General features: G+C 36.5%; 2 protein-coding genes across 2 annotated transcripts in view; both read right to left on the bottom strand.

Moving 5' to 3' along the window:
* Positions 1 to 1,297: 1,297 nt before the first annotated feature.
* Positions 1,298 to 10,997, bottom strand: LOC107044298 (serine/arginine repetitive matrix protein 2). Its single transcript, XM_015266109.1, has 4 exons — positions 10,742 to 10,997; positions 8,991 to 9,293; positions 4,701 to 7,233; positions 1,298 to 2,905 (listed from the first exon to the last, which is right to left on the bottom strand). Exons 1-4 carry the CDS (start codon positions 10,862 to 10,864, stop codon positions 1,425 to 1,427), a joined length of 4,440 nt encoding a protein of 1,479 aa, XP_015121595.1. The 5' UTR covers positions 10,865 to 10,997; the 3' UTR covers positions 1,298 to 1,424.
* An 8,905-nt stretch (positions 10,998 to 19,902) lies between these two features.
* LOC107044310 (zinc finger protein 395) overlaps positions 19,903 to 21,735 on the bottom strand; it is an 83,215-nt gene continuing 81,382 nt past the window's right edge. Inside the window, exon 8 of the mRNA XM_015266137.2 lies at positions 19,903 to 21,083. Within this exon, the coding sequence (XP_015121623.1) occupies positions 20,859 to 21,083 (225 nt within the window). The 3' untranslated portion in view covers positions 19,903 to 20,858. The remainder of the gene's footprint in view (positions 21,084 to 21,735) is intronic.

Below are 21,735 nucleotides of genomic sequence, written 5' to 3'. Positions count from 1 at the left end.
GCTTGCGCGGGAAGCTCGACTATCTCTTTTCAATCAATTGTTGATAACGTAGGGGTGAGTGGGGCAGAATGAAACAGCGGGGCAAAATGAAACTGTCAAAAAAACGGCTTTTTGACGCACTTCAAGCAAAAAAATTGTTTTTTTATTAATTTTTTTTAAATTAAATTTTTCTTCAATTAAATTTTTTTTATTAACTTTTTTCATTCTTGGGAGTAGGGGAGGTTGGGGTCAAATGAACACTTTTGACTTTTTTTTAAATGTTAATGACAGCTTGAAATATTGATGAAATTGAATTTTGTTTTTTTTCAATGCAAAGAGCATTTTTTTTCGTTGTAATGAGCCTAAACTGAGCTCAATTGATGAATTTGTTTGTCGGTTATGAGTAATTTTAAACAAGTCCAAAGTGTCAATTTTTGCCCCACCCTCCCCTACTGATGAGAATGATAATTTTCGATTCAGTAGAATAGGAAATTATAGAGAAATTTTAACGGGCGGAGGTTTTGTCAATGGATTTTTCGATTGAAATTCAGCATTACATTTTCCTTTTTCCCCCTGAATGAATGGATGGAATCAAATCACTTTTTTTCCTCTACTGTAGGTATTAATCCCCGTCCATCACCATTAATTAAAATTCAATTCATTTAATAAAGTTTTTAATTTTTGAATTTTTTCAAAAAGCGATTGTCCCACGATAACTAAACAATGTTCTGAAAAATTTGTTTACACGTCCTTTTGACCGAGTTCAAAGATAAAGGCGATAGGAATAACCGTTGTTTTGATTCAAATAAAAATTTGCAAAAGAATAAATCTCATTCAATTTAATAAAATAAAATTAAACAATGGATTATGTATAATGGAAGAAAATTATAGGCAAAATGGCCATTCGAAATTCAACGATTTTAGAACAGCAAAAATAACTAATTCAAGAACAAAAATGTTCTTATTTTCTTAATTCAACAACCTAAACAAATTCTCTGAGAAATTCTTCTTAAAAACCGTTCCTTCTCAATACGAATTGTAATAAGAAGGCGGGTGTTATAATTGAAATAAATGGGGCGGTGTATTTATATTTGACAGGAATCAGTTGTTCAGTCGAATCATAACAAAAGACACACCCAACTCTATCCTTCCATTCATTTGTTCCTCAACTCACACTTCTAAGAGAGGGTAAGGGAATATTCATTCATTCAAAGGATTCCATAACAGAATGCATGATAAACTGCACAAAGTCAAATAAACTCAAAATAACCCAATCCTCGACAGATTTGCAAATATTCATTTTATTAATCGTTCGCATAGAACCCCACCCCCAAAAAGTTCAGTCAGAAAATATGGATTTAGTTAACTACCTAAAAAAGATCTATTTAAATTGCTTAAAACTCATTAAAATATCGTTATGAACACCACGATTTCAGTCACAAATCTCATCTCTTCTTGGGAGACAGATTGATACTATCGCTATTATCCCGACTGATCCCCGAAGTGGAATTATTGCTCGTCGACTTGTCCCCGCTGTAATTAGAGTTCTGAATATTAGGGGTCGAGGTTCTCGCCTTCATGAGCACAGCCCTCTCAGTGCTCTTGCTGGCCTCCTTGATCGATATCGACGAGACATCACTGAAGTCCGGAAGCCCAGTGAGCGGAGTGCTGCTCCCATTCTTCTTAACCGGAGACTTGGTCCTCCTGAGTGTCGCCAGGAGAGTCCTATCAGAGCTCGAAGAGGAGCTCAAAGCGCTGGCCTCCCTCGTCTTCCTGAGGAAAGGAACAGCCCATCCCAGCCCCACCTTCCTCAAGTGATCCTCCATGCGCTCTGGAGGGGAAGAAGCCCAGGCAGTAGCATCAGACGTCGGAGTGCTGATGATCTCAGAAATTCCAGACACCCCAGAGAAGCTATTGGAGCTGCTCGACGTTATCAATTTGTTGGATCGATTCATCTCGACCTGGCGATTGCCTCCAGCTGAATCCGAGGACTTGGCAGAGCCATTGGAATCCTTCTTCTCCTCTGGAAGTCTTCCTTCCTCCTCCACAGACGACTGCTTGGTCTTGCCCTCGTGGACACCAGCCTCCTCCACTATCCTCTCCTGCACCTGAGGGGCGCAAAGTGGCAGTTGCCTTCTGGACTTTCCATTTGGGCTTCTGGCACTCATGTAACTGCGATTTCCAGTGTCTGGAGTGTCGAACTCTGCGATTGTCGAGAGCTCGTGGGGCGGGGAGAGGGCCTCGATGCCGTAGGGCACAGGGTGGCTCACCGGGGGTGGGCGACGATGCCCATTCCCTTGAGGAATGCTGGGAAGGGGTTTCGGGGCCTTTGGAATCCCTGCCAGGAGAGGAATAAAAGTTTCCCCAGGTCCAGGTGTCTTCCTCGTCGGAGACGACACCTTCGGCTGTTCTCGCTTCACTGGAGAGTCCGGCTGCCTCCTGGAGGCACTCGCCTGCTCCGAGCTCTTGGTTTGCTCCAGGATCTCCAGGGACAGCTTCTCCACGATGTCGTCGTGCTTCGGTGATGATTGTTGGTGGGAAGGCACTTCCTTCTTGGGGAGGGATGACTTGAAACGCTGGAGATTTATTTTCACAGTTTCCTCGCTTATCACCTTCGGCTTCTTTTTTAGTTCTGAGTGCGGGGGCGAGGGCGGTAGGGGGAGGCTCGGGGATTTTGGGGCTTCCTGGGGTTTTTGGGGGGCGGGGGGCGGCACTTCCGGGAGCTTCGGGGAGTCCAGGCGTCTGGAGGCGTTGAGACTACCTGTTATTATTTTTTGGGACTCCTGCAGGGTCTTTGCGAGCTGGTTGTGGATTGCTTCGATACTTTCTACTAGTTTTTGAACGCTGTGGAGACTGTCGCGGTGACGGGGGGCTGGCATCTGCATTAGGGAGGTGTCGTCGCTCGGGGCTGTTAGTGAATAATCTTCTGAAATTGGAGAATGAGAAGAATGATTGTGGTGAGATTAGTGATGATGAATTTTCAAGCTTATTATTCATTGTTATTAAGGATGTTCGACACCCTTTTAGCCAAAATTGACGTTGTTTTCATTTTTCTGGCAAATTATCGATGGGAGTGACGTGAAAAAATATAACGATTTTGTGGTTTGTCGTTCTTTAATGGCTCACGAAGTTGCGTAGTGGTGCGATAATTTTCATGCGTTTTTTCTACAGTTTTGTGATTCTTTTTAAAAGTTTAGAGAAAACGCAGGAAAATGTTCGCACCACCTTAAAATTTCGTCAGTCATTAAATAATGACAAAACGCAAAAACGTTATATTTTTTCACGTCAATTCCATCATAAGTTTGCCAGAAAAATTTAAAAAACGTGAATTTTGGCAGAAAGGGTGTAGAACATCCTTAATATTATTATTAATTATATTAGGAGGGTTATTCGACCGTTTCACATTCATGATTGAGATTTTTTGTTGTTGACTTTGCGGTCTCGTAAAGTTACTAAATCAACTTATTATTAATTGTAGTGAATTAGCAATTTGCAAAAGCAGGGAAAATTAGGTAAAGGGGTGGGAGAGCAATATTATTCAGTAGCGAAGTGGTTAATACAGTTTAAGCCCCGGGTGTACTATCTTTCGAATGTTATCTGGATTTTTTTTATCTTTCGTAATCCAAAATTGTCAAGTGAGTGGTACATCATGTAGAAATTCCCAAAAATTATGATAGATTGATTTAAAAAATGGAAAAAATCCTGAACTTCTTCAAAGAGCGTTTTTAATTGAGATTCAGAATGAGTTGGAAAAAGTGGAAATTACAAATATCAGTGGTATGTGGTATGTAGTCATCTGCCATTTTTATGTGATAAAAGTGTGATTAAAAAATTCTCCAAAATATTACAACTTTTTTCAAAGAGCCTTTTCCATAATAAATGTCTCTCTGCAGTGTGGGAAAAGATTTACGAAATCAGTCTTCCCCCTGCACGATATTGGGTGACAGGCCGCCATTTGTCACCGTAAATTCGACACATTTTTCAATTTCTTGTTATTCAACTTATCCTGAAAATAGGGGAGGTTGGGGTAAAATGGACACTTTTGACTTTTTTTCAAATGTTAATAACAGCTTGAAATGTTGATGAAATTCAATAGTTTTTTTTTTCAATGCAACGAACATTTCTTTCCCTTTGTGAGCCTAAACTGAGCTCAATTGATGAATTTGTTTCTGAGTTATGAGTAATTTTAAAAAAGTCCAAAGTGTCCATTTTACCCCATCCTCCCCTAGATTAAAAATGCTCTTTGAAAAAATTGAGAATTTCTTCTATTTAGTCTTTTATTATTCATTCATAATTTTTCAAAACTTCTGCATGATGCAGGAGTCAATTGACAATTTCAGATGACGAAAGATGAAAAAAAACATCGGGATAACGTTCGAAAGATAGTACACCCGGGCCTTAATACGACTTATCTCCCAGTTGAGATAGCGAAATTTTCGTCATTACATTTGTTATAGTTCTTAATTGGCTCTACAAAAAAGATTATAACGAAAATCTTCCTCAGATTCCGAGATATTCATTGAAAACTGGCCAATAGTCAAACTTGCCTTGTACCGTTTTACCACTTCGCTACTGAATTATAGAAATTCAATTATGAAAAAGTGAATGCTTCTCTCAAGAACATGAATATTTCGCAAAACTATTTTGTTTTCTCTCTGTATTTCTCCCCACCCCCCATTCCCTCCCCCACTTGCATCAAAGCTTTCAACAAATCAATTTACCTTGCTGCTCATCCCTAACTTGCTTGATGAGGGCATTCAGGGACGCAATCCTCTCCGCGCAAATGTTCTGCAGTTCGTCATACTTCTTCAGCGTTTCAGGTTTGCTCGCCCCAAAGTCCGCCTTCACCCCCCCCACATCCTGATGCACAAGCCTGCAGAGTGGATTTTTGCACCTGCAAATTTCCTCCTCCTCACCCCCATCCCCGTAGCTCACCTCGGTCTCCCTCGGGCTCTTCCTCGGCCGTTCCCTCTCCCTCGACTTCCTCCTCCGTCTCCCCTCCGGGCCCTCCTGCGCCGCCCCCTCATCGAACTTGAGGAGCCTCCCCAGTCTCCCAGCATCAGGAACATTGGACGGAACCCTCAGAACCCTCGGCGAAGGCGTCTCCGGAGTGGACACAGGGCTGATATCCCTGTCCCTGAACCTCCTCATCACACTCTCATTGGCGGAGGAGTCCAGCATCTGGAGAATCGGCGTCATATTGTTGGCCACAGCCTCAGGATACGACGACCCAGGCTGCACAGCTGGCAAGCTAGCGTAGGAAGTCGAAGTGTCAGAAGTGTTATTATAATACCTCTTTAAAATCGTTTGCTTAACTCTAACGTACGATTTCCCCTGCTCCCTCAGCCTCGCTGGTTGTCCAAAGGACACGTCAGTGCTGGTGTCAGCTGGTGGTACCCTCTTGCGCTCTGGCAACTTGTACTTCCTGGGTTTCTCCTCCTCGATGACCTCCTGGGGGCTGCTGACTCGAGAGGTCGGTGCTGAAGCTGACGCTGAGCCTGGAGCAGTCTCGATCTCAGGGACTCTCTTCACCGGAGACGTCCTCCCACTAGCTGGCAACGACGTAGGGGTCTTCCGCCTGGAGGTCCTTCGCTTCGTTGGAGTCACCTTGACCTGCTGCCTGCTGAAGTCAATGACAATCCCTGGGGCTGAGGAGTCGCTGCTGCTGGCCCCCACCTCTGGGTGAATGATCCTGACGATTGGCTCGACGTACTCGAGGGGATCAGACGTTCTGTCCACCCTCGTCGAGGCTGGCTCCGTCAGCTCGACTTGAATGCTCTTGTCGTTGACGTCCGGAGCGTCTGGGGAGGTCTGAGACGTCTGCACAGCTGTCTCGATCCTCTGGGGCTTCCTGGTGGCCTCAGTCACCTTGATTATCTTTATCTCTGGGGACTCTGGCTTTTCTTCCACAGGTTTCTGCTCCTGGGCTGGCTCCCTCGCCCGTTGAGTATCGAAGAGACGAGTCATGCTGGCGTTGAAGACAGAGTCTGGAAGGGTGGCTCCAAACTCCTGCAGGAGCAGTCGCTTCTGGCGCTCCACCTTCTTCAGCATCTCGAGAATTTGCTCGTTTCGAGACGAGGCCTCCTCCACTGGGGAACTGTCCGAGCGCTCGTAGACACTGTCGTAGGGGCTGTCAGACATCGACTCCCCATCGCTCTGGTTAATCGTTATGATTCTCTCGATGGGGTCACTTCGAGACGCCTCGAATGCTCGATTCATCTCGGCTTGCTTCATGTCCTTCTTCAGTTGTCTTCGCTTTCCATCCAGAATGCTGCGGTGACACGAGCTCTGGCTCGCCTTCAGCTTCTGCTCCTCTCGAGACAGGTGATCCAACTTCTGGATCAAGTTGTGGTAGTCCTTCTTCACTCTCTCGCGGAGGGCTGCGTTGGCCCCTCGTTGCTGAGCTCTCGCTCGCTGACTCTGGATCGAGGGCTCTTTGCTCTGGAGGGTTGAGGTCTTTCGGGCCAGTTCCACCGCGCTGGGCTCGTCCACCAGCTCCACTCGCTCCACGACACCTGGGGGGCGGCTGTAGGACTCCCTCTGGCGGGTGTTGTAGTCGTACAGGTGGACTTTACTTGGTGACGCAGGTTTTCCTGGGGGTTTGGCCTTTGGCGGCGCCTTCCTCGGGGGCATTTGCTCCTGGGTGTTGCTGGCGCCTCCGTCTGAGAAGTACGAGGAGTCGTCGCTCACTGAGGGACTGCTGGAGGACGAGGGATTATGCTGGTAGTCGGAGGGATTGTACTGCTGATTTTTATCGATTTTGTCTGGTTTATCTGAGTTTATCTCTTCGATTCTGTTAATTTCGTCGAGCTCGGGGATTTTTTTGGGTCTCGGGGGCTTCGAGGTCTTTGGGGGCTCCGGGGGGCGCAGGCGAGGATCCGGGGGGGAACCCTCCTGGTGGATCTCCACGACGACGCGGCGAGAGGGCCTCGATGCCTGGGAAATGGCCCTCGTGGGCGGTTTTGAGATCACTTGTGAGGGGGATTTTTTGGAAAGGGTTTTCTTGTGTTTTCGCTTTTTTGAAGAAGTTCTGGGGAGGCTGGGGGACTGGTGGGGAATCTCGGGGGGTGCTGAGGGGGTGGGGGGGATCGTGGAGGCTGGGGAGGGCTGCGGGACTGAGGGGTGCAGTGGTGGTGGCCCTTTTGGCTTGCGGGGCGAGCGCTTGGAGAGGTTTGCTATCATTGAGGAACGCACGTTTTCCACCTCGCGCACCTGACGGAGGCGCTCCTGCTGCTTTGCCACTGGGTCTTCTTGCTGGAATTGAAAGGGGACGGGGGGTTAGAAGGGGTTGTCAGGGATGTAGAGAAGTGGAAAGAACATGGGTTTGATGGTTGAAACGGTTTAAGTCGATTTTGAATATTTTTCAGTGAATATCTCTGAATCTAAGGGAGATAGCTAAATTTTTGTCAAGACCTTTTTTGTAGCACTCAATTTGCTTCAGAAAAAAGGTTATTACGAAAATTTCGTTATCTCCTTTGGATTCGGAGATATTCTTCAAAAACTCAACTAAGAGATGAGGTGACTTGAACCGTTTTACCACTTCACTACTGAATTATTTGTCTCTTGAGAAATGTAACGATTTAATTTGATCCCAACATCTTGGAAGCTCTTTCTGAGCAAAACTCATCAATAATTGAAGTGGTTTATCTTTCTTTAATTTTCTTTTCCTATTATAATGTATCATAATCAAATTTGATAATCTCGATTAATTCCTAGAGTCAAGTTGTACTCTGTAATTCTTTGTAGGCTAATCAATTCATGTAAGATATTTGGGTTTTCCATAGGGGGTGATTGTTACCCCAGGACATAGTCATAAAGCTCAATAAATAAATAAATAAATAAATGGGTAATTTCGGTATTTTTTTTTCAATTTCAGTAACTTTCTTCGGAACACTATTTTTTTTTCTCTGGGCTTTTCGCTTACTCTGAGAAACACCTTTTTTTTATTGACTTTTTTTTATTTTTTACGTATAGGGGAGAGTGGGGCAAAATGAAACAGTCGAAAAACCACTGTTTGACGCAATTCAAGCAAGAAAAAATTTGTTTATTAAATTTTTTTTTATTCCAGGAAGTACTGATGAGAATAATAACTTTTCATTCTGTAAAATGGAAAATTATTGAGAAGTTTTGACGGGAGAAGATTTTGTCAATGGATTATTTGAAAAGAAAATGAAACAGTAAAATCTAAAGTCCATAGCAAGACCCATGGGGGGAACCAGAGGAGGAAAAAGGAAAATGTGATGCTGAATTTCAATTGAATGAAAAAATAAAAGTGTAATCGGCCTAATTTAATCAATGAATTATAATCCATTGAATTGTCACATTAACAGAAAATTATTATTCTCATCAGTACTCCCAATAATAAAAAAAGTTGATAAAAAAATTTATTTCGTTTGAACTTCGTCAAATAGTCGTTTTTTGGCTGTTTCATTTTGCCCCACTCTCCCCTAATGAAAATATAATTATTAAAAATTCTTTTTATATTTTATATTTTTGTTTTCATTTGTTATTTAATGATGTTCTTCATATGATAATCTAAGCTATGCCGCGAGAAATGGTGACAAAAAACGTAACATGCTTTTTTTCAAAAGGGTTAAGCAATTTAATCCTTAGTTTCCTCTGCAGGAGAAACATCTTAACAAATTCCCCTGGTCCTCTTCCTCTCAAACACATTCAATAAATGACTTCATGTTTGTCGTCTTCCGTCCACTACTCTGCGACTCAATAAAATTGTGATAAGAAAATGAGAAAGAAAGAGTTTTTGGAGCTGAATATTAATCATTTCTCTTCTGAAATTGACTAAACACTTTCTTATTCTTAATCCTATCCCTTCTACAACCATGAGGTTTTAAAATCAGTAACTTGGTTCTGAAAACTAGAATTTTTTTCTGGGCTTTTCGTTTACTTTAGGAAACATGTTAATGAATTTTCATGGCGCTCTTCCTCTCCAAAATATTCAGGCAATGACTTCATTGTCGAGAAACGAAAACGAGAAAAAAAGAGAGTTTTACCATCGCAGACTCCTTCAATCGTTGAGAGGCCTCCTTGCCCCTCTCAGCAGCTGCCAATTGATTCTTTCGACGTCCACTCTCCAAGATAATTTCAACATCAGGTTGTGCCGCAGCTGATGTGTGAGCCAATCCGATATCCTCCATATCCTCTTGGTATTTCTGCTGGATCTCCATGATCTTCTTGTCGTGCATTCGGCGGAGCTCTGAGTCCTTGTCATTTCCTATATCGTTTAGGGTTTTCTTGGCGATATTCTTCGCTCTGTCCAGTAGTGTACTCGACATCTCCTTCGACTGCTGACGAACCTGTCCAATAATTATAATCAGGTCAATTCCTTGGAAAATCCAATAGGTAAGATCACATTAAGGATATCCAAGTATCTTCTACAGTTTGACACAGACCACACTATAGATTCAACCATTTTCAATCATCAAATTTGTCAATTAAATTGCGCGAGAAGAATTTGAAAAAGATAATTAATATTTGGCATCATTCAAATTACACTTTGCACAGAATTATTTTTTTGAACATTCGTTGTTTATAAATAACTAATGGAAATTGTTTAAACTTTTGGAAACTTCTTCTGGATATGAGTAAACTCGTAACGATTCCGAACAAATGATTTTTATGGTGAAAAATTAATAGTTTGTAAGTTATTTACAAGAAATGCTCAAAATTTCCCAAAAATTGCAATTTTTTAATCATTTCATAACTCTTCCTTCAAAAGTAAACTTTCTTTTCTTTCAGATTTTTAAAATGTTTTCTAAGGGTTCAATATCGAGATTCAAATCCGGACTTGCAAAGTTTAAATAATAAAATCATTGTAAAATGTCCGGAAACTTAGGGTCAAATGAAGCTCAAATGAAAGCTTTGATATTCGACTACAAAAGTAGAAAATAAAACAATATCTGCTGACCCAATTATATGATTGAGATAAATCAAGTTTTATTTTGAGGCCTGAATAAATACCTTCGAAACGAGAAGAAATTATTCAATTTAACTCTGGCCATCTTGAGTAATTAATAATTGAAAATAGTTCATTTTACCCCCTTCTCTAATAAAATAGCAGACGAGTGGAATCAAGCAGGAAATTCTTGTTAATTATATATGTTAATTATCTTGAAAATTGGATAATTTATTTTTGAGATTGATTGATAAATTTTTTCTATCAAATATCTATCTGGAAATTTCACGGAATTTCCGTATCATTTTCTAATGAAAATAAGTTAAAAATTGACTAGACTTTTTATAAAGTTTCAGTAGAATCATAATAGAATTTCTATAGAAAATAAATGATTTTTTTAGGCAGACCATTTCGTGAAGAACCCAGTAGGGATAGGTGAGCTAAAATGAACTACATAAAATCGTCGACATCTTCTGACTCAACGATACAATTGAGATAAATCAAATTTCATTTTAAAGCCTGAATAGATACCTTCAAAAAACGAAAAAAAACATTCAAATTCACTCTGTCAATCTTGAGTAATTAAGAATTGAAAATAGTTCATTTAATTAGCAAACGAGTGAAATTAATTATGAAATTCTCATAAATTGTGTTTCAGAAACCGTGAAGAATGGGGAAAATAGATAATTTACTAGTAGGATAATTAAACAATAACGAATAAAGTATTCGAGTTGCTCCGATCCATAATTACAGTACAGAATTGAATGTCCACAAACCAGTAATTCATGAAAAATGATCTACCACTATGGGATGAAAAATTTAATTGATGAAATTTGAAAGATTCATTACCTGCTCCAGTCGTAACCTTCTCCTGCGTTGACACTCATTCTTCTTGATCTGCTCCAAATCCGAGAGAATGACTCTTCGTCGTACGCACACAGGATTCCCATTAACCGTCACGTTAATCGACATTTTTTACTTCTCATTCAACCATTGGGGCACTATTAATTCATCTTTCGGGGAAGGCTATTTAACCCATAAATTTCAAATGTTCAATTCGGATTTGACTACCACAACAGCATACATGCAACGGTTTTTGAGCCTCCAATTGCCCCTGCACCCCTCCCGGCCGTTGCCGAGAGAGTTTGCCTTGAATGCAGAGTGAGACACCGACGATCGGTACACGAACAGAGTCATCTGCAGCTAATTGATAGAATCATTTTTCAAACTTTGAGTGACTTGAACCAATCGGGAAAAACCCCTGCATTTTTTGGATTTTTTTATTAGGAGAGAGTGGGGTAAAATGGACACTCACTCTCTGGGGTATGACCGGTAGGGAGGGGTGGAATTGGGTGTGACCCATTACGGGTCGAACCAATAACTTCCCGACCAATTCCTTTCCTCCATTCATTTCCGAAAAATCGAAAATTGTGATGAACTGCACAAATTCTGGAATTCTGGAAGATATTAACTCAGCAGAGTCTGTACGAAATCTGTACGAAGGAAAACTCAAAATCACAGCTAGTTCTATTGTTTAAATTTCGTTTTTCCTCAATGCAGAAACTACCGCACCGATTTCAATTTTTCTTTTTTCAAAATGGTCGTCTCAATGACATCTATTCACATAAATCAAAATATGTGTAACTATTCATAGAAGTTTTCAAGATATTTCCGCGATAAGTTGCGAAAAAAATGGCGACAGCAAGTTGAAATTTGGTTCTCAAACAAGTCCCACACTGAGAAAAAAAATTTCTAAGAAATAGAAATTCTATGATTGATCCAAATCGTTCATTGATTGAATAGTCGCAAAAGAAAATGCTATTGTAAGACACAAATATCGATTTAATTTTAATGTTTTCGATTGAAAAAGAATGAGATCAGTTATCTAAACTTTTTTTTTGTTACTATCTACTTTTCAGTACATACAAATCAATGTCTGTATTATCAGATATCTTCTTCGAATAAAGCATATAATTATCCAATTATCAGCGTCACGATATCCCGCGAAAGAATATCTGTTCAATTGAAAGTAGAATTCATAGATGCAATAAAATTAAAAAATGAATCGCTTTTTCTCAAAAACTATTAGATCGATCGGGTTGAAATTTTGCACAGAGTTAGTCCTCATCAAGGCCTATAATCTGACAAGATTTCAAATTTTTTGGAATTACTTTGGCCACTTAACTACTCAATTTTCTAAAAACTGATCATCGGCAAAGTGGCGGTGGATGTGATCACATGCAGACACTCTACATTATTTCCAATTAAAATTAGAGAATGTGAAAATCGGACTATAACAATGCTTCAATGCTCGTAAGCAACACAATTTCTTCTCCCAAAAAAAAAAATTCTTGATAAAAATAGATATTTTTTCTCAGTTCAAAAAACGAACAGAGAAAATGCCAGTTTTTCGTTCCCTGGACTGTCAGCCGATGATCATCAATCTGAAACGATGAGATAAAGGAGAGAAGTATTTCCAGGGATGGCCATTAATCTTCTGATTCTTCAATTAAAAGAATTTCCGACTTACATTGATTAAGGTTTAAAAATATTAATCGAAATTAAGAAATAGAAAAATAATTCAGTAACGAATTGGTAAAACGGTTCAAATCGATTGTCATTATTGTTGTTCAGTGAATATTTCGGAATCTAAGGGAGATAGCTGAATTTTTGTCAATACCTTTTTTGTAGCACTCAATTTGCTCTAGAAAAAAGGTTATTACGAAAATTTCGTTATCTCCTTGAGATTCGGAGATATTCTTCAAAAACTCAACTAAGAGATAAGTCGACTTAAACCGGTTTACCACTTCGCTACTGAATTGATAATGTAAATTTCCAATTGATGATGAATTAAATATTTAATAATTTGAAACTGTAAATTTTCTTTTAAATAAATAACACTAAATTTCTCATAAGGGATTTTCGAATATCCGAATAATCGTCAATCTTCCTAACTAAATTGCTGGTTAATAAACAATTTGTAATCTGAATCTTCAAATTGACGATTACTTCAATAATTAAAATTTAAGAGAGACATTAAAGAATTGACTACTTAACAATTTAACGGTAATTCTAATTTATGAATATGGCTATCCCTGAGTATTGCCAGTGCAAGGACCAAGATGTTTTCGAAAATTCTCTTACTCCACTCATAACGAGGGGAAATCCCCGTGGAAATGGCCAATCAAATCGTCAAAAAGTCTCTCCCCTTCGAAGTGTTGAAAACAAAGAATGAAAAGAGAAGAAAAAAAAATAAATGGCAAGTCAAAGTATTGAAGAATTCGTAATAACATATATTCTGTATAACATGATACTTGTATAAGTATATATTTATATGTAGGTTATGTATATATGTATATATAATAATAACCATAATAATAATTAATAAAATATAATGTTTAATGTTAATCAATATATATCTACCGATTAATGTTAATCGTGACGTTAGTGGTTTCTTTTGTTCTCTCTCATTTCTTTTATTTCATTTGTATATCCTGTATTATTTCCATCGTCATCGGTGCAGTACATATCGTCTCTTCGTGCACTTAATCATTGTCTTGAACAATGGTAAAGATATAAAATTACTCATCATCATTTATCCCTATTTCTCTTTCATAAAAAAATGTTCAGTTCGAATGGTCGATTTTAATCTTCGATTTTCCAAAGAACAAAAAATAATTTTTCGTATTATTCATCCTCTGTTTTGTTTACAACTTAACAATTACTGATATCGTAATTTCACTAATTTTAGGGTTGGGGGGGGAATTGATAATAATTACGACGAGGAGACGACAGAAATACTGCGAAATATTTTGTATTTGGGATATCTTCAGGAGCGAAAAAAGAAATCAAAGAAAATTATAAATAACTTCAATAAATGGTAGCAATATTATATGTGCTGTTGCGAAACTTGAAAAAAAAATCAACTCAATTTATCTTTACTGGTGAAAAATTTTGAAAATTGCTTAGAAAAACGATAGTCATTAAGATATTGGCTGCGTTTCATCTGGCATAACAAACAATTTTTACGCTGCTTATTTTTTTTTTCAACCGCATTTATGTTTTTTCTTCATTTCTAGTTGAATCGAACTATTCTTTTTTTTTTTGTTTCGCTCACAAGCTTATAACAAATATATATTGCTCTTATCCACTTTTTATCTATTACATTTAGGAAAATTACGGTCTACTTAGATAATATACGAATTACTCTTACTATTCTGTAAAAGTTTAAACGTTTACCAAATAATAATAATAATAATAATAATAATTGTAATAATAAGACTCTTTTTCCGTAGAGTTGGCGTCACATAACTACCGTAAAATACGTTATTTTTCACTATTTCTCATCAATTGTTCTAAATTATCTATACTGATATAATTATTATGCATTTGTGTGCTTAAACGACGGATCTCTCGAGATGATTCTTGGGTTTTTCATACTTTTACACATAGATTTCCATCAGAAACAACTAGAAAAAGGAGTAAACAAGCGGTGAGATCCACAAATAGAGCTTACAGTTTGTATTTTACTTTATCTTTTTTTTTTTTCAATTTTTTGAGTTGTCACTTTTGTTTAAAAATATTAAAATCTCAGTCGCGGTATAGATCCGGAAGAACCCAAAAATGTAATTACATGCGTTCGTCAATTCGACAATTGTTTGAAAAGATGAACGCAGTGATAGTAGCGATTATCATTTTTTTTCTCTAGATGGAACGTGTCGCGTGCATGAGAGATGCACGTGACGACGTTTTATTTTGTTTTTCATCACTTAAGATTTATTTTTTCGTGATAACACGAGTAAATCTCTGGTATTCCAAGTTGGGTGAAAATAAGTGAGATTGGGAGTAGTAAATTTGAATTTGTGAATTTAATTTTCGATGTGTAGCGCTGTGCAGTCGAATATTATTTATAATTGTCAATGTCTGTCCGAAATATATGGCCGGGTGAGAGAAATTTTCATTGAATAATTTGACGCATTTTGTTTACTCATCATTAATTTTTATAAAATGTTTTCAGATGTATAAAGACATAAAATAATTCGCCAATGGTGGAGTTTTGTGATTCTGGAGGAAGTGATTGTTCAATTGGAAACTAAAAGTAATTGGAATACCGAGGAAAACATCATATTATTGAAAATTGGCCTAAAACGATTTTGCATTATCATTAAAAACTAACTACATTATAATGCAATCTACGCATGTAATATTCAAAATGATGACAATGATAATTATGGAGATACGAATGACAATGACGCTAATTCATCATCATTAATTAATAATTATGAAAAAAAAAACGTAAATGGCGAATATAATAATGACAATAATAACAGTGAGATTAAAAATTACTATCATTAGAAAGAATTATTAGTTCTTTTTATGAATTAATTATTTTATATGTCTTTGTCTGATACGTGCGAGAACGTGAGTCTGCGTGAGCTCCAGGAGTTACTGTTCCTCGAGACTTGTGGACTCAGTCAATTACCAATTTATTTCCCTTCGATTAACGTCGATAATTTGCATCATAAGGACGCAAATTCACGTGAGGTTTCAATTTTACTCGTTAAATTTAACAATTTGATTCGATTAATTAAGTAATTAGTGAGATTCCTGGAACTCAGCGTCGCTCCGCCGTAACTCCGAACAAAATTGCATTTTTACAATCGATATGAGATCGTTCTGGTATGATTTATCCCGGCCATAGATATTCACGCCTTATTGTACAGTACAATTATGATTTCAATCAATCATTTGTCTTCATTACCAATTTTCCTCATTCCTCACCTTGTTTACTACCCTAATAGTTATGTTATTTAGATATAAAAATTTTCGTGGTGTTTTCAGTATTTTATTTTCTCTCAAAAGAAGATAACTTTTCTCTTCCAAATTGGAGAATGTAAAACGTAATTTTACAGTTGTTTTTTTCTTTATCGCTTCAATGAAAATATTCGAAAAGCATTCACACAAAAGAGTTGGTAGAATGTTGATTTTTATCATGCAGTGCTCTTTGATAATTCCATAAGAGTCGAGATGTTACGAGAATCTTCGCCAATTCCATGCACTTTGATTTTTAATGCTGCGGGACACCCCGTCGTGGTGACAATTAATCAGAGACAAGGACAATTACGTAATGATGATTGATTTCTACTCAATTGCGAGGGGAAATTCAACGTTGGGAGCAATTAGCTTGAAACAAGTTTTCATTGAATTTCAATCCTTGGAGATGATGACAATTGAGGTTGAAAATATTTGCGATAGGAAGACGAAAAAATTATTAGTAATCTGTTCACGTGAGGTATCAAATTTCCTTGAGGAATTTTAGGAGTCAAGCGAAAAGAGAACACGAAGAAAATTAATATTGAAAATATTTGCAATGAGAATACGAAAATATTATTAATAATCTGTTCTCGTGAGGTATCAAATTACCTCGAGTGATATTAGAAGCCAAAAGACAAGAGGTTTCCATTTAAATTTCAATTCTTGAACATGATGAAAATTTATTAATTAATTCTATTAAATTAGCGAATTACCTTGAGTGATTTTAGAACTCAAAGGAAATGATTTTTCATTTAAATTCAAATTTCCTTAAAGATGATAAAAATTGATGCTGAAAATAGTTGTTAAGGGAATACGAAAAAAATATTAATAATCAGTCCTCGTGGATTATCAAATTATTTTGAGTAATTTTAGGAGTCAAACGAAATGATTTTTCATTAGAATTTTAAACCGTGAAGATAATAAAAATTGATGGTAAAAATATTTGCTATGGGAATACGAAAAAATTATAAATAATCAATTCTCGTGAAGCATCAATTTGCCTTGAATAATTGTAGGGGTCAAACGAAACAAGTTTTCATTAAAATTATTAATAATCAATCCTTATAAAGTGTCAAAATACCTTGAGTGATTTTAGAACTCAAAACGAGTTTTCATTGAAATTTGAATCCTTGAATATGATGAAAACTGATGTTGAAAATATTTGCAATGGGAATACCAAAAAATTATAAATAATCAATTCTCGTGAAGTATCAATTGGCCTTGAATGATGTCAGAAGTCAAACGAAATGATGTTTCATTTACATTTCAATCCTTGAAAATGGTAAAAATTGGTGTTGAAAATAATTGCAATGGGATACAGAAAAAAATGATTAACAATCAATTCTCGTAAATTACCAAATTTTCAGTGATTTTGGAACTCAAACAAAACGAGTTTTTATTAAAATTTCAATCCTCAAACATGATAAAAATTGATGTTTGAAAATATTTGCATTGAAAATACGAAAAAATTATTAACAATCAATCCTCGTTATTTATCAAATTAAGTTGAGTGATTTTAGGACTCAAATGAAACGAGTTTTCATTGAAATTTCAATCCTCAAACATGATAAAAATTGGTGTTTGAAAATATTTGCATTGAAAATATGAAAAAATTATTAACAATCAATCCTCGTTATTTATCAAATTAAGTTGAGTGATTTTAGGACTCAAATGAAACGAGTTTTCATTGAAATTTCAATCCTCAAACATGATAAAAATTCAGGTTGAAAATATTTACAATGGGAATACGAAAAAAATTATTAAGAATCAATCCTCGTGAATTCCAAAATTTTCAGTGATTTTAGAACTCAAACAAAACGCATTTCCACTGAAATTGCAATCCTCAAATACAATAAAAATTGATGTTGAAAATATTTGCAATGGAAACAAAAAAAATATTAACAATCAATCCTCGTGAAGCATCAAATTACCTTGAATAATTTTAGAAGTCATCGCCTGCTCCTCCCTAAATTCTAAAATTAATGATATCCGAAAAGATATGTTGTACATTGACAACCGACAATTTACAAAATAGAAATCAAATTGGCCATTACTACGTGATTGATCTGTCCCCGATAAAAAAATAGGGGTGCCACACCACCATCAGTCCCTTTCGTTTTCATCATTCATTCACTCTCCCTCCACCTCTCAAGATGATTAATCATATTTTTATCTCCAACGAATCTGTTGAAAATAAAAATTGTTACGTCTATTTATCGTTACAACAGTTATGCAATCAATTGGACGGTTATTGTTTGTTATGTCATATCTATCCACGCGCCATTTCTAATATATACTATCATCTTGTTTTGATCCTTGTTTCATAATTTCATTATTTTGCAATGAATTTGGGGTTGAATTTAAATCACGAAAACCAAAACACTGAAAATTACGATAAACGAGTGGGAAAAATACTGAGGTCAGAGTAAACATGAAAACGAATGTGGGATTTCTTATCATGAAAAATTTTGAATTTTCTCACCCCTTCGACACTATCCGGGTTCAATCATACCTCTCAGCGTCAGTTAGTTTAAAAAATTCTCATTCAATTTATCTCACATATCTTTCGTTGACACCAGCAGCCAATTTAACAGTTATCGGAATTATCGTAATTTCTTTTTTTTTCTCTCGTTAACTCACTAGTCACTGATATATTTACAATTTAGTCGTCATTTACAGTTTCTCCTTCGAGATTTTCACATTCACAATCTCAAAACACAGCATGTGTTCATTATAGTCATCATTAATTGTTCTTAATTAATGTGGATTGTGGATTAATGTCAATTATTCAGCTTTTAAATAAGTAAATGGATTATAGTGTGCGCCATTTGCAATTCATCATGATTCTCTTAATCTCTCATTGTTGACAATTTCTGGGAAAATTGGCGTAACACGAGATATAAATCTCGATTAACTATCGCCGGGATGTACGAAAAATCGCTTTAGTAAATTTATTATTCTTCTCTGGCAGTATAGAATATTGGTGTATACAACTTATGTTTTTTTATTGTTTTATGTTTTCTCCCTTATATATCTCTTTTGTTATCAACTTAATTAATTTATTTAATTCATTTATTCGTTATTTTTCTTCATTTGTATTTCGCCCCGTCGAATTTCAGCTCCCATTCACCATGAGTTTGCACATTTTCTCTTTCATTTTTTTTTATCTAAAAACATGTTTTCCAACGTTTCACAGAACTTAGTTCAATTTAGATTAAAATATCACAATTTTTCCGCAATCAAATAATTTTTTTTTATCTCCTATACTTACACAGACCTAGTTTCCGACACTGTGAGACGAACGTCTGCATTAAACAATTAATGTTAATTATCTCGAGCTCTGAGGCTCAACGAACTTAATGTGTCATTTATATTCTTCTTTCTTCATTAATCCTGAACAATTCGATCTAGGATTTACAGAAATGATAACCGAAACACTTCATATTGATTAACAAAAAACATACAAATATTTTTCAAACTATAAAATCCAATAAATATAGTACACAAAATACTCACTCCTTTAATTTCGCTTTGTTCACTGTTGAATGATGCAGAATGGACTCTTTTGGGTTAACAACGTTAATTTTATTAACATTAATTTTTTAAATGTTAATAACTTTCCAAACTCAGGGGAGGTTCACCCCAAGAAAAAAACATTTTCGTTTTTTGAGATAAAAAAATTAAAAATACTATTTTCCGCGGGATTTTGCTCAGGAATCTGATTTTGTGGGTCATCATTATCTTCTGCCACTCAACAGCGGAGAATCGAATTTTTTTTAATTGAAAAATCAACTTGACAAAAATCCCCAACGTATTTTTTTCGAGTTTTTTAAATGTGATTTGTCATTTTCGCTGCTTAATTATGAAAAATGCGGAAGATGCATTTTTAAATTTATTCGCGTATCAAAATTTTTATTAATATCTGAAGGAAATATTTTTTTTTCCAAATATTATATATGAACTTCATTTATGAGTACTAACTCGATGTTTAATGGCCTTTTTTACTGTACACTGAGAAGACGAATCTTTTGTGAAGTATGTTTTTACTTGTACCAAGCGTATAACATCTCACAGCAGGAAAAAAAAATTAACCCAAGAAATTTTATATCAATTCATGTGGTTTTTGCATTAACATATTTTAGAATTGACACTAAAAAAACTATTAGAGTAATTAATTCAATTTTTTTAGTATGAGAAATCGCTTTGTCATCAAGAAATTGTCCTCGTCTTTAAAATACTTATAACTTATTTTCGAAAATATAATCGATGGACTTCAAAATTTATCTTTTCCTGGAGCTTTCATAATTAAAAAATGAAAATTTGGGATCATTTTAAGAAACTATTTCGAAAAAAATACATTGGGAATTTTTCAAAAGTCCATTTTTCGGCCGAAGGCGAATTCGACCTCCAAAATCGGATTCCTACGGGAAATCGCGCGGAAAAAAGTGTTTTTGAATTTTTTTTCTCGAAAAATGCAAGTTTCTTTCCTCCTCTTAACAAAATATGATAATTTGTTCTCTTATAAAAAGCAGAATTCTTCCGATTTAAATTCGTTTCTGACGAAGAAAAATCAAGTGTCCATTTTGCCCCATCCCTTAACAAGCTCCTGGAAAATTAATTTCCGAATTTTTCCAGAGAAGTTTTTGACTCGTGTCAGAAACTACGTCCATGCCAGTACTCGACGATGAAAGAGCCATGCACTTTCCATAAATTTCATTAATTTTCGGTTGTTCAGATCTCAACGAGAGATGGATACGACAAATCGCCAGGAGTCGAGCACGTTTACGTGTCAATTACCACGAATCGACAGTAAAAAAACACTTGAGTCCAAATATGGTCGACTCCTTACGATTTCGCAGAGACATTTGAGAGCCATTTGTTGTCTCTGTCCACTAGTATTGAGCTTGCCAGACGAATAATAGCCCGAGCAACAGATAACAGCCATTCGTCATGGGATGTGTACTGTCATCGTGTCTCATAGCTGTACAATTCACTCTCTCATTTATTGTTGTACGTTGGCAGTTGATCTTGCGGTTAACGCTTTATAATTTTCATTTTCGTGGTGTTTTTTTGTTATTTTTTACACTGGCAAACTTTGGGATTGACTCGGCGAGGCTGGTCGCCCACGTCGACGACAGGCTGATAATTTTTCCTAATCACCGTAACGACTGCAGGCCTTTTTCCATCTACACTGCTTACACCACTCGGTCTTCCTGTCCATGCCGTGCACTTTGCGGCATTTTTTAGTCTCACCACGGACGCGTCTGGATGAGGAGAGTATTTTGCCACCAGCTGATACTGCCAGGAGACCACTGCTCGGCGGGAAAATGTGACGTTGCTGGGATGTTGTTGGCTTCAGGTGCTTTATTGGAGTTCCCTGGAAAATTAATTTTTTTTTGTTATTGTATATTCGAGTATACGTGGTGACGATATATTTATTTACTGATTTTGATATTGAGAAGGCCCGAGTGTACTATCTTTCGAACGTTATTATTATTTTGTTTTATCATTCTATCATAATTTTTGGGAACTTCTACATGATGTACTACTCAATTGACAATTTTGGATTACGAAAGATAAAAAAAATCCAGACAACATTCGAAAGATAGATAAAATCATTTTAAATGTCCGGAAATTTGGGGTCAACTGGGGCTCAAATGAAAGCTCTCAGATTCGATTACATGAGTAGAAAGGCACTTCAGCGAAGAAAAAATAGCCAAAGTACTTAGATATTCTTAAGGATATCCAAGTATCTATTATAGTTTGATACAGACCCCACTATAGACAATCATTTTCAATCATCAAATTTGTGAATTAAATTCCGTGAGAAATACTTGAAAAAAATCATGAATATTCAACGTTATTAAAATTACATTTTGCACCGAATTATTGTTTTAAACATTCGTTGTTTACAAATAAAAAATTGAAATTGTTTAAACTTTAGAAATCCTATCTTTTTAGGCATGAAATCGATTTTTTATAAAATTCTGAATATGAATAAATTTGTTATGATTCCGAATAAATGATTT

Source organism: Diachasma alloeum, unplaced genomic scaffold (assembly GCF_001412515.2).
Source record: "Diachasma alloeum isolate Michigan unplaced genomic scaffold, Dall2.0 Dall_scaffold_00711, whole genome shotgun sequence".
In the NCBI taxonomy this organism is placed as follows: domain Eukaryota; kingdom Metazoa; phylum Arthropoda; class Insecta; order Hymenoptera; family Braconidae; genus Diachasma; species Diachasma alloeum.
The sequence above is the reverse complement of the archived record's forward strand: the minus strand, read 5'-3'. Positions and strand labels throughout refer to the sequence as shown.

Coding starts and splice junctions, on each gene's coding strand:
- LOC107044298 (XM_015266109.1), bottom strand. CDS start 10,864: ATGTCGATTAACGTGACGGTTAATGGGAATCCTGTGTGCGTACGACGA. Junction 9,294..10,741: donor GAAGGTTACGACTGGAGCAG/GTAATGAATCTT, acceptor ATTATTGGACAG/GTTCGTCAGCAGTCGAAGGA. Junction 2,906..4,700: donor AGTTAGGGATGAGCAGCAAG/GTAAATTGATTT, acceptor CTCCAATTTCAG/AAGATTATTCACTAACAGCC.